Raw genomic sequence first — 13,537 nt, 5'->3', positions numbered from 1 at the left:
TTAGCAAATTATTTGATCTAAACCCTGTACATATGCTCTACTGTCTGATTTCCTTTTAGATATTTCAACATTTAACTTGAGTTATTTCATGTCCCAACCTATGCAAAATTCCTATGCCATAACTCATGGATATTCCAAATTTGGTCCTGTTTATTTTTAAGATGGACCCTCCCTATTGTCCAAAGTGGTTAGTGGAAATTGTTGAAAAGCAGAAATTTCACTTGTACATGAAATTTTTGGTCGGAGAAGTTAATATATTGTAGAAAATATGTTTTTCAATAAAACTTCATTAATTCTGAGAACACAAAATGGACTCCAGAGAATAAATAAGTTGGGATAAATGTTGAGTTGATAACTATTATTCACTAAGGAATCTTCATTAAAAAAGGAGTATCATGGATAATGACAATCATGGTACGCGATACTATACCGAACTGGGCGGTACCGGGCATACTGTACCGTACCGGTTCGGTACTGGTACATGATATGGGGGTGTACAAATATTCGATATGCCGAACTAGCCCTCGTACCTGGCATACGGATACAGTGACTGGGTGGCATCAATACAGGGCCCAATACCAAGGCGGCGTACCTTAATAACAATAATATTTTATAACTCGACAATTGATGCATTCTAAAGAATCTCCACCTTCTAGTTATTTCGATACTCATGTTTTTTCTCTCTTCAATCTAGGGAAGGATATGTTGGGGTTTTAACATAGATGTTACTCAGGTCATATAATTTCCCTTATAAATGTTTTGACCCTGACGAAGCGCCTTTTTGCCATTTTGCCACTTTACAACACCCATAGCCAATATGTAATCTTCAACAAAACAATCTGTCACATATCTTCTTAAACACCTACTAGACAAATATGTGGTTCTGCTTGATTCACCATGCAGTGGTTGAGAGAGGTCTCAAGCTAGATGTGATCAGCCTTGCTTTGATGTCTGACAAGATTTTTGTAGTTCTAACTAGTTTTGCCTTTCCATGCATTTGTATCCTAAATGTAAATTATCTTTTTGAGTTAAACGAAATCATTATTCATCTTATTTATGACTTCCTTCTTTGACACGGAGAACTCTGACATGTTAATTCACTGCAGCTATCAATGGTACTCTTGCAGTTAATATTAAAAGGTTCTGAGAATTGCTCTGCCTTAGTTTCTTATAACCTTGTTTTATAATGGAGAGAAGTCTCAACACCATCCTTCGTGAGTTAAAGTTGGGCAATTCATAGATTTTCCATCCCTACTTTACTAAGCTTCATTGTTATTTCTAAGCTACCAGATTATGGATTTGTACTCATGAACTTTAGTCTTATAATACAATTTTATTGGTCGGAAGTACTATAAAGTTGATTATATATCTGACATATGTCGCCTTTTTCTCATGTAGTTATTTTCTGAAGTGGATGTGAAGTTGGTCTTCAAGGAAGTGACGTCCAAATTTTTGCGCAAGCGTATTGTGGAGGTAAGCAATGGCCAATGTTGTAGCATTACATCACCATGAAGTGTTCCAGTTTCATAGATATCTTACACTGCTTGTCTTGAGCTTGTATGGAGCAGGCTGGTTTGTACTATGTTTTGCACCATTGACCAATACAATTGTCAGTCAGTAAACTTTTGTAGAGACATGCCACACTTTCTTTAAGATAGCATATTCATGCAGAAATTTGCCTCTTGATAATGCATCGGTATGTTAATCTGCTGAGAATTACTGGTTCTATACTGATTCTCCGAATTCTTTCTTTATGTGGCTGTGGTAATTCAATAGATGCAGCTCTTATCAAAGGTGCATGCCCTGTTGTCTTTTTATGCACCACCAAGATGTTTAGGTTCTCATATCCATTTTCCAAAGCATATAATCTGGTGGATGTGATCAAATTTTTGAATACAAATCAATGCACCATGTCTTCTACTCCGTATTGTCTTTTTCCTCAGGTTAAATTCAAATTGGATGAGATTTGAAATTATGGAGTGAAAGAGAAAGAAGCAAAGAAGAATAAAAATGGGAGATGAGAAGAGAGGAGACGAAGGAATGCAGGGAGAATAAAAATGTGAGAAATGAGAATTGTCTAAGAGATTAATTCTGTTCTCTTCTCGTCCCTAATCCTTTTGTTTTAGGATTTTGCTATAATGTGAAGATAGACATCCTTCTAATTTTAGGAGGCATTATACAATCATTACTAATAAGAAACAACTATAATTGATTAATCATGCAACACAAATAAGGAAAAAAGAAAAAAACAACATGGTAAAGAAAGAAAAGATTTCTTTGTCTACACATCTATTTTTAATTTTGTGAATTGTAAATTTGATCTTAAGGGTTATAAGTTCTGGTACCATTACTCATAATGGTTGGGGTCTTGGGTTAGGTCCGATTGTCATCAGACCATTTGGTGGATCGATGATCATGCCCACCCTTGGATCGTTACATCTTGGATAGATGGAGAGACCAGGTGTTAGTTGGGCTTGACTTGAGGAAACAAAATGAATTGGAGAAAATGAGTTGAGTTCTGCCTCTCCCATCATCGAGTCACTTTCCCTCTTTTCTCTCTAAACCTAAAGCTTAGCCCTCTTCTCTTTGATGGGCCCCATCTTAGGAACATTCGAAGTGCCATTGTTGGCTTGTGAGCAAGGTTCGCCGTCTCGGTATCGGACTCCATACCAGTGCCACACTAGCATAGTGTCGGTATGGTATGGTACAGATTTTTTTTATACCGAGTGTCGGTACGCCACCCGTACCGAGTACCAGTACCGAACCGGTATGGTACGGTACATTCCATACCGTCCGGTTTAGGCCGGTACGGCATGCCATGCTTGTGAGTGCCATTTTTCTTCCTTTTGTTGGCCACCGGTGCCTGTCCTGGGTTATCCTTCCATCAAGATTCTCAATGCAGCCATTTTCTTACTCTTTACTGCTTGTTGGAGCCTGCCCCATGCCATCCATCACCGAGATCCTCACTGGAGCCCCTTCCTTCGCTTCATTGATATTTTTGATTCAAGAAATAGGTAAAGGTGGCCATGAATAAGGTGAATACTGATACAGTTATGTTGCATATAGGATGTAAACAAAGGACTTACAGCTGCTGTCAAATTCAATAAGCTAAATGTAAATTTAAAATATTGGGTGTTCTTAACAGCATTCAATGCCTGTAAACAAAAGTATATGTTGTGCAGCCTCTTGACTTTGCCTCAAATTATCCCACATCAATATTTATAGTGTTACGATATAATGTGCTGAGTTATAGAGGGTTTGATGCATAGACAAGTATGTCTGCAAAATATTCTACTTTTGGTATGGATGCATGTTATACCTGCAAATCATATTCAACGGTCTAGATTTCTGTTTTGCAACTCTGATCATTGAATTTGATGCTGGTCGTAGACTCCTATTTTGACCGCTATGTCTTTTGTATCTCACCCATATTGGGTGCAGCCATAATACACAAAGGGTTTAAAAGTGAGGACATAATACATACTACAAAATTCAATGATCTAAGTTGCAAAATAAAAATCTAAACCTTGGATATGCTCTATAAATTCTGAAATATCATGTAGTAATGTTACCTCTTGTTTTGCATCAAATCCTCCCAAATATATGGTTCTTATGGCATGATATAATTTTTTGATTTCAGGGCAACCTGATGTATAGGCTAGGAGTGCAGAAACAAATTATCTTTTATACATAGGCATTTTAATTTTATTAGACCATTTCCAATGGTTTATAATTTTATTTTTCAAACCTTAATTTTTATAGTGGCACAAAATCGTCTCTTTACACCCCATGTGTATTATAACTGCACCTATATATGTATGTATATGTATGGACGCATGTGAGCAACCACTAAGAAATTTGACTCTTGTCAATTCCATGGGATGATTTGAATTCTGAATTCTGATGATACCGATTTGAACCAATATTGTTAACGACAACATCTGATCTATCAAATCAATTCATCGTTGAAATCGGGTATTCCAAGATACGCCATCTCAGTACCGGGCCTGTACTGGTGCCATCTTGTTACTATATCGGTACGCCTGGTATGGGAGCTGGTTCGGCGCACTGAGTGTCGGTACGTCCCTCCGTACTGTGTACAGGTACCGAATCAGTACGCTATGCCCCGTACCACTTGGTTCGGTACGGTATGGCATACCATGGATATTTACCTTTCTTATGAACGATTAGATCAATGGCTTTATTTGATCTAATACCTGAATTCAGACCTGAAACAAAGCAATGGATAAGATATATTCTTTCTTTCTTCAGTAGAAAAGAAGATTTTCAGTATTAGTTTTTCATTCATCTTAAAACCTGAATAATTTCAGTAGTCATATGGGATAAAATGGCTTGTGATTTGTTCATGTATGTGAACATTTGTGGAAAAATAATTTCATATTTATCTGTTTTATCTTCTTCATGGACTTCTTTTATGTTTTTTTCTTCAAGTAAGATGTATCATTGTTATCCCATATTATGCTTCTGGCTGATTATGGTAGTTATAAGTTTCCGGCTCAACTTCCTTTTACTTTGTGCATACATTTTCTTTTTTCCTTGTATATTTGGCACCGGGAAACTTATTCCATTGAAAGTATCATCATATTTGACTCAGGAAAGCCAGCATGAGTCAACCTTTTGCGTTCCTTGACAGCTGGCACCATCAATCCATAAATTTTGGATATGTCATTCAGCCTATAATAGTAGGCTAAACATCAATAAATTACATTATAGCCACATGTTGGTATTCTAATAAGATTGTATTTGCACACGTTCCATATCAGGGTGGAAAACGAAGCGATGGACGAAACCCTCTAGAGATTCGTCCAATTAACTCACAATGTGGAGTACTTCCTAGAGCACATGGGAGTGCACTTTTCACACGCGGTGAAACACAGGTGAGGAGATTTAAATTTTTAGCATCACCAAACTAGGAAATTCAGTGCTTTTCATAGTTCATATTTATTTTTTAAACTTATCTTTTCATGTCATTTGCATATTTCCAATTGAGACATTAAGTTTTAAGTTTTGTCAATTATGTAATTTAACTCGTACTATCAATGAAAGGAAAACTGATGTTCAAATTTATGGTTCAAAGGGGAATCTGCTGGTTAGTTAACACAAGAAGTTGGGCCAAGTTGTAGCAATGTGTATCTCTTGGTTTTCTTTTCTTTTCTTTCCTTTATTTTCATCTAAAATATCTTATGAATTCTATGATTGTTTTGAAGCATGTTAGCCAAAATAGCATATTTTAAGATTTCTTTCTTATGGTGATTTTCAGTGTTGAATATAAAGCTTCTTTGTTGAAACGTTATCAGATTCCTTAAATATTTAGAGATAATACATATTCTTGGCAAGCAATATGCTAGTACAAATCTTCTTACTATGCTGTATTTTTCCATATTTTTCAACAATTATCTGGATACTAACCGTTTGAACTTTTTATGGCTCCATGTCATCTACTCTCTATGCATGATAGATTTACCTTATGCTATCATTTTCTTTTCAATAAAGGAATGCAAATTATATATGGTGGTTTATGTGGAAAGTACTTGCATATATGACCACTTTATTGCTTCTGCCCTCAACCATTAATATCTGTTATTTAGTTGGCAAATGTCTACAAATCTTTCTTGCATGTTTGCATTCCTTTTATGTGTTTGATATATTCTTGTGGAGTTATACATCCGCTACGACCAAAAATATGCAATTTCTATGTATCTGCTAGTAAAGCAGGCTAACTTTGGAGGAAGTTTGTGTATTGAAATATTTTTTACCACTTTATACTATGAAAACTTCCTCTAATGAACTGATATAAATAGTACTTCCAAGGTACCTTTTTGCATGTTCTTGTTTCCGCAAACTTGAGCCAAGTGCCTGACGTATATGAATTTGACTCAGCCCACATGGCCTCAGCTCGTGAATGTAGTTGCTGCATAACCATATTATCATCTCAGCAACTGATCATAGAACACCTCTTTAGTTTTAGTATGTTATGAAGATTAAAAGCTGGATGCCTTATCCAAATGCTCCTCCATAGGCTCAAGGTCAAGGTATTAATTAAAGTCCTGTGAGAGATCATAAACTTGAGAATTTTTGGTAAAAAAGTGGGGTACCGACACTCGGTACGCCAAAAAATTAATACCATACCGTACTGATATTGTGTTAGTATGACAACCGTACGAGGTCCGGTACTGAGACGGCGAACCTTGGACTTGAGTGTTTTTTTTCCTTAGGTTGGTATCCGACTTTTACACTAATTAGTACAACATTCTTTTCTATGATTACTTTATCATCATCTATCTTTTGTTTCACTGAGATGAACGCTAAAACCTTGAGTGTCTTGAACAAAAAAGAAAGTCAATTATATACACTACTATGTTTGACATGTCACATGCAAATGGATATTTTTTACATTGAAATTCTGGCAAATATAATTAAAAATTGTTCTGGTGATCTCAGTTCTCTGGAAATATACATTAAATATAGGGTTACTGGTGTTACTTTGATTGTGAAATATTCTTTATTTTGTAGTCACTTGCTGTGGTTACTCTTGGAGACAAACAAATGGCACAAAGGATAGACAACCTTGTGGACACAGAGGAGTTAAAAAGATTCTATCTTCAGGTATGTTTTAGGATTTCTTATGTTAAATTTAGTATGTACGTCTCCCCAAATAATAGAACCAATATATTGCAATTAAATAGTTATTTCCCATATTTTTAGTAAATATTCCGTTAATAAGGCAAATGACATTTGTCAGCAATTTAATTGTTTCACCGCACCATTCTTAATTGTCAATCTTGTCTAGCCAAATGTGTCTGGTATTGAATGATTTTAGTAATTTTCGGTTACATTTGCAAAAACACATGAAAATATTCAGTTTGGCATGAAATTTCATATTTTGACTAAATGCATATATAAATTATCAATGGTTGATGTTTTTACAGAGGGGATGAGTAGCTATTTGCAAGCTGAATCCACGGGATTTGCTCAGCATTTAAGATGGGATCTAGTGAAAGTAATTTACTGTTGGATGGCATCAGTATCACATAGTTAAAGTCAATAATTAAGTAACTACAAATCTGAATCATATCTTAGGTGAAAATATAAATATTTTTATTGTCAAAGAGTGTTGTTGTGGTCTGTCAATTTTGGGTTTTTGGAAGTGCAGACACTTTATATATGTCACCACTCTATCACAAAACCGTGCTTTGATGCTTTTTGCCATCATGACAATGTCATCATCATGTGCTTAGACTTGCATTAATGCAGGAGCAATAGGTGGGGTCAGCATGTGTGCAGTGGTGGATGTAAAGGGATGGAATCCTAAGCTTAGGTTCAAAATTACTTGCTGTCCAATTTGTGATAACAATTGCAGGACATGGTAGAGGGCCTTGAACCTGCCCTAATAGTTAAAAATTTGGGAGGAGTCCTAGGAAAGGGATTCTAAAGATTTTAATGCTAATGGAGTTGGTTCAATGTTGATCAAAATGAAAATTCTGGTCATCCGTAGTTGTGACATTTCTTTCCGTTTTTCAAGAAATCATGTCTATGAGTGCAGATTTGAATGGATGGTGAATTCAAAGTTAAAATTATTAATGATTTGTTGGCTATCTTCTACTGGTTACAATAGTTCAAAGAGGCCTGAGAATTATTTCATATATGCTCAGATTGAGCGTAGTCACTAACAACAGATAAGGAAGAACAGTACAAGTAAAAGACTTGTCAAATAATGGGGAAACACTAGTTTAGATAAGGAAAGTTACAGAAGGAAATAATATAAGAGGGAGAACAGTGACATTTTGGTTTCTCTTTCTGTTCCTTGAGCAAGAACAGCTTTGAATTCTTCTAAATTCATTTTCTGCATGAACCCTTATTTATGGAGAACAAGATTGCTAGGAATTAGGAAACAATGTTTTCTAGTCTAAATGAACTCTTAAGACTTTCTCAAAATTGTTTGACTCCCCAAGACACTTGTCTCCCACCTAATACTCCATGATATCCTCAACTTTCAGAATAGTAACCAAATAAAAGAAAACAAAATTTACCTTGAGTTGGGAGTCCAAAGAGGACTACTAAAAACTCTCAAAATTACTAAAACTTCCAATGAAATCTCTCCTTACAAATGCGGAGCAAGTCATCTCCTATGCTGGGCAGAATCTGGATCATGTGATGCTTTTGAAATGCAAACACTTTTCATTGACATCCGTAGCAGCAACTAAATGAGCTTTAGGTTTGTGTTCTTCAACCACACTATTTCATGACGAAGATGGGCTGTTATTTCCAAACCTTGCTTTTAAATCATTTTTTTTTGTGTACAAATTGTTGTGTATAGTAGGCCAATACACCACATTTGGCATTAAAGATGCTACTTCACTAATCATTTTGTCATCTTCATGCTAGGTGTTGGAGAATGAGCAAACGATGATTCTGTTGAAAATACTTCATCTTTCACATCCTCACTTGCATCTGTGTTACTCTCTTTTCACTTCAAGAGGACGGCTTCTTTAGTCTTCTTTAAGACTTGCATTGGTTGTGGCTTTGACTTTGTTGAGAAAGGTCATATGCCTGTAGGGGCACTGGCCAAATCTTGCATGTTCGTAGCTTCATATTTTGACTCCAAGCATGAATTTCTCTTATGACCTGCTCTGCACACCTGATGTATGTACTTGCTTACTGCTTGCTGTATTTGAAGCCAATGGTTCCTAACTTCAGCTCATCTCCAACACATGGCTATTTTGATTTGAAGTATCTTTCTCATGGTGCATTCACAACATTTCTTTTGTTCAAATCATCTTCCATCTTGTTTGTAACTTGACTTGCATCTGTCATTTTGCATAATCTTCTAGCTATAGACACCCCCTACTTCCAATAACGAAGAATATCTTGTTCCAATTTAAAGGCTAGAACCCTAGCTCTCACATCTTATCCCTATATCCTGTGTTCTAAATCACCCCAATCTCATTCTTAATAATTCCTATTTTTCTATTTTTTGTGCCCCCATTTATCTCTAATAAGGCTCTAGAGAATTCTTAATTAGCTTCTAACCCCACACAAATCAATTCCCCCAGGCAGCGAAGCATGCTCACACTTATAAATCTACAGTTAGCACCAAACTGTACCATGTCGAGTTCCTCTTATTGTATAAAGCACGCCCATATTCGAAGCCTATTTTCTTCCCGATTTCCTCGCTCAGATGTATGCAGAAATCCATAAATTTCTAGCACCTAATATTACACCTCATTGAACATTTGTTACTCTCATCCTCATTTTCCCCTAATCTTTCTCCTCTAATAGATCTCTGCATATATTATATCAACAAGCTACATTGGACACGTCATGCACGCACAAGCACACCTTGTCCCTTCTAACAACCCTCGTGCATATATATATGCACCTAGCCTTGCACCCACATCACACCCTAGGAAGGCATAGGACACTTGTCACACTCATGTGCACTCCTAGACAAAAATTTCTAGAAGGCCCCTACGCGCACCTATCTTAACCTCCTCTTGCTATTTGTCCCTCTCCAATTCATGTTGCTTCCTACACCATCTTCTTCCTTATATGAAAAGAGAAGAATATTTGATCTCTACTAACTGTGCATCCTCTCCAAGCTAGATCTGTACCATACACTAGCTTTGTATACATGTTTCATGTTTGGCTCTTCAGACCATCATAGTTCTTGCCATCCTATCCTCTTTCTCTCACAAATCTCAACAATGCTATTGTATCTAGCCCTAGTATTCTATTAGTTTCTCTACCCCAGATATCTTAAAACTAACCAACATGCCATCAAGATTATTTCCCCTTAACTCTCTGTGAGTCTCTAAATCTCGTGCTTGTGCTTTTAATCCTTGCCATCCAACATTCATGGGAAACAAAAGAACCCTTTGAAAGCTAATCATGTGTGGTCCACTTTATCAATTCATGACAACCCTCATTTAATCACAAGCAAAGTTCGCCGTACTGGTACCGGACCTCGTACCGGTGCCGCACTAGCATAGGCGTACTGAGTGTCGGTATGGTATGGTACGTGGTTCGCCAGGTGTACTGTCACTGCATATCGGTACCGGTACGGTATGCCCGGTATCGACGGGTACCGACTGGTACAGCATACCATGATCACAAGCCTTCGTATCACCAATCACCATGACCTTATATCTAAGGAGTCTTTTAGAAGCATCCATCATAGTTATTCATGATACTGTTACTCCTTTATGAATACCCCTAATTCTGCACCCAAACCGAAGATTAAATTGGAACCTTAGAGGAGACAACCATTTTAGAGAGCCATCTTTATGAGCTTCTTGTCCTCCCCATCTTCTCTTACATCCATTCCGAGCTTAGCCTCCACTGCCACCATCTCTTTTAACCTCTCGACCACCCATCTAGCTGCTAAGGAAAACAAGATCCACCAAGCCTCCTTACTTGGAGTTTTCCCCTAAGTGAAGACCTGATACTAAGGAGGGTGGTAGGAGCAAGTAGTCTATGATGGCCAAAGTAATTCTATGCTCATTACCACCACTATCCTTTCTCATCTTTTGCTTTCTTTTTTTAATGTTTTTCTGCTATTTTCAGATATATATTGATCCTTTTTTTCTTTTAAGGATGAGCTCTTTTACACCTTAAATCAAACTTAAGAACCTCATTGGTAACGGGGGATGGGCAGTGATTAAAATACTACTTGATTTAGTACTAATCGCTTGGTTTGTACTGATTGAGCCCCTCTCAATATAGGGAGGCTTGGTTTGGGAAGGGATTGGACGAACTGACCCCAAACTGACCATAGATCGAGTGATTTAAGAGGAGTGGGGGGAGTAGGGCTTACTGCCCTTGGTTCAGCTTTGGAATTGAGCGGTATTGCTTGATTGAGCTTTGGATAAAATTTATGGGCCTTTTTCTTTTTATTTTACTCCATTCAGCTGAAAAGAAAGAGAGGGAGAGGACATAGTCTTGTAGGAGGGTTTCAAGCAAGGATTCAAGCTTGGATTTAGCCGCTTTTCGACACCAAATTATTTTATTCAAGAAATGAACTCTCTTTCCTCCCATTTTTAAAATGGAATAATCTAAAGATAAATTATTGATTGCTACATTGAGTTAAAACATTAACAAAATTTTATCTAAATCTCATTTGATTCTTGGATTCATGCATTTAGGTATGAATCGAGGATCAAATTCTAGAAATTTGTGGATTTTGGGTTGAAGCCCGAAACATATGCTCGAAATCCATGTAAATTTGAAATTGACTTGAGAAAATAGTTTGTTTGGGTTCTTTGTGGGATATGTTCTAGAAAATGAGAGAGGGTGTGTAGTATTGGAAGACTATTGTTTTTGAGCTATTATTTCTCAAAAAAATAATTTTCATAAATAATTTTGAAAAAGTAAATTAAAAAAATTTGGGAAAAAATTGGCAGCATGTTTGCATTGTTGCTGTGCACGTACTATCAAATTCTCAACATTTACCTGAGTGGTACTTTAGTTCCGTCTCAGCTTAAGCCCAAAATTTCCTAAATTTAAAATTGACCCAACAAAATTATTAGTGTTCAGGTTGTTTTTTTTAATGATTTATGTATTAGGCATATTTATAGAAGCTCTTAATTAAAATTATTTTTTTTGATTATTTAAATATAAAAATAATTTAGACTTAATTATTTACAGAAATATTGAAAATTTTATGGTTTTGAGAAAATTATACATACTATGTTAGATAATTGTTGACTAACTTCTAACATAGATAGTGCATTTTTTCTAATAAATTTATTTTATTAATTTTTATTTTAATTAATTAAAAATATATAAAAAGTTTAGAAGCAAATTGTTAATTAGAAGATACATTGATGCTCCTATGCATGTAATTTGTATGCACCAATGAGGTGCTTAAAATGAGCTTGCATTTCAACTCAGGCTGCAATAGTTTCGGAAAGTTAAGAAAATTGTTAAAAAAGTTTTGCTAAATAAGTTAACACCTACTCTCTGTTGTAGCTTGTAGCTGATGATTTCTACGAACCTATTTTCTTTTCAATTGATAATTTTAACACATGTTTTAAATGTATTTAAGATTCCAAGTTATCTAGCTTGTATGATAAATATGCATACTGTTGACATCAGCATGCATAGAAAACGACAACTTGAGCACTTAACTCGATACTCCCACCTTATTCTGTGAAAAACATTACAATAAAAGAAAACATGATAAAAAAACCCAAAAATCAGAATTTGGATGCCAAAAAACGTCATACCAATATGTTTGAGGGTGTAATTGTGCATACCTATCGATACCTTTCTTGATATGATCCTTAATATGCTGCATGTTGCACCTATTGTTGGTCAGCATGAGTGCGAGCCTCGGTATTTCGATCCTTGGGTAAGGATGCACTATCTTGTTGTCCCCTACCTTAAATCCTGAACCCTCACCTTCACCCTCACCCTTAACATGGTATCTTCGGTCCCTTTGAGCTAGCTAATAGCCTATGTGTTGCCCAGTAGATACAACCCAAGAGGGGGGGTGAATTGGGTCTTTTAAAACTTTTATGCTACTTCTAAAACTTTTTGATTAACTATGCTAAGTTGTATAGATGCACAGTGAAAGTTAAACTTAGCAAGATTTTGATGTATAGACTTCGACTTGATTAAATATGCTTGCAACTAAAGGATGTGCGGATAAGAATTAAGCAAGCAATTTATCCAAGTAAGTAAGTGTGTTAGTTAGACAATAACTAGAGGCATTACAAACACAAAGGACATATAGTGGTTCGGTGCACCCCAGCACCTACATCCACTCCCCAAGACCTCTTGGGAATTTCACTATAATCCTACCGATTACAGCCGGTTGTTTTACAAGCTCACAACCCAACTTGTTGTTTTACGAGCGCACAACGAACTCGGTCGGTTTTTCCAGGCTCACCGACTAGAACCAACCCCGATTGCTTTCCCGGGCTCACAATCAAACCCTTACACGTTGGTTTTACCCTCGGCTCACCAACAAACCTAAACCCCGTTGGTTTTCCCTTTGGCTCACCAACAAACCTTAATCCCGTTGGTTTTCCCTTTGGCTCACCAACAAACCTTTAACCCCTTGATTCAATCCCTTGATTGAATCAAGTTACAAGATATTAAAACAAAGAATAAAAACAAATCAAAGCTTCTTAAACAAGCAGATATGACAATATAAACAAATAGAGTAAAGAGAAGCCCTCAAACGAGTTTTGAAGATGGAGGAGCTCGGCTTCTTCTTTACTTGATCCTCCTCTGATTTGGCATGAAGTAGAGGATCCCCGAGGCAGCACACGGATGGAGAGGAAGCTTTCGGATTCACTTGGATGCTCTTCTTCTCTCTATTTCGTTTTGGATGGCCCTTTTGTGCTTATGGGAGATTTCCTTTGTAATCTCTTTGAGATCTCTTTCCTAGATGATCTCTCCCACTTCCATGATTTCTCCCCTAGCTCTCTTCTTGTTTTTATAGCTTTAGATGGCGTGGAAACAAGAATATAGCCGTTAGAGACAAAAATAGAGCCGTTGGACACAGTCTGCA

The 13,537-nt window shown here is 36.5% G+C and overlaps 1 protein-coding gene across 1 annotated transcript in view; it reads left to right on the top strand.

The window, feature by feature from the left end:
- LOC103718838 (probable polyribonucleotide nucleotidyltransferase 1, chloroplastic) overlaps positions 1–13,537 on the top strand; it is a 71,352-nt gene that overhangs the window by 35,563 nt on the left and 22,252 nt on the right. The window contains exons 11-13 of the mRNA XM_017845649.3: positions 1,399–1,473; positions 4,785–4,898; positions 6,535–6,627. Coding sequence (XP_017701138.2) covers positions 1,399–1,473; positions 4,785–4,898; positions 6,535–6,627 — 282 coding nt within the window. The remainder of the gene's footprint in view (positions 1–1,398; positions 1,474–4,784; positions 4,899–6,534; positions 6,628–13,537) is intronic.

The sequence above is a fragment of the Phoenix dactylifera genome, chromosome 11 (genome assembly GCF_009389715.1).
Source record: "Phoenix dactylifera cultivar Barhee BC4 chromosome 11, palm_55x_up_171113_PBpolish2nd_filt_p, whole genome shotgun sequence".
NCBI lineage: Eukaryota > Viridiplantae > Streptophyta > Magnoliopsida > Arecales > Arecaceae > Phoenix > Phoenix dactylifera.
The sequence above is the reverse complement of the archived record's forward strand: the minus strand, read 5'-3'. Positions and strand labels throughout refer to the sequence as shown.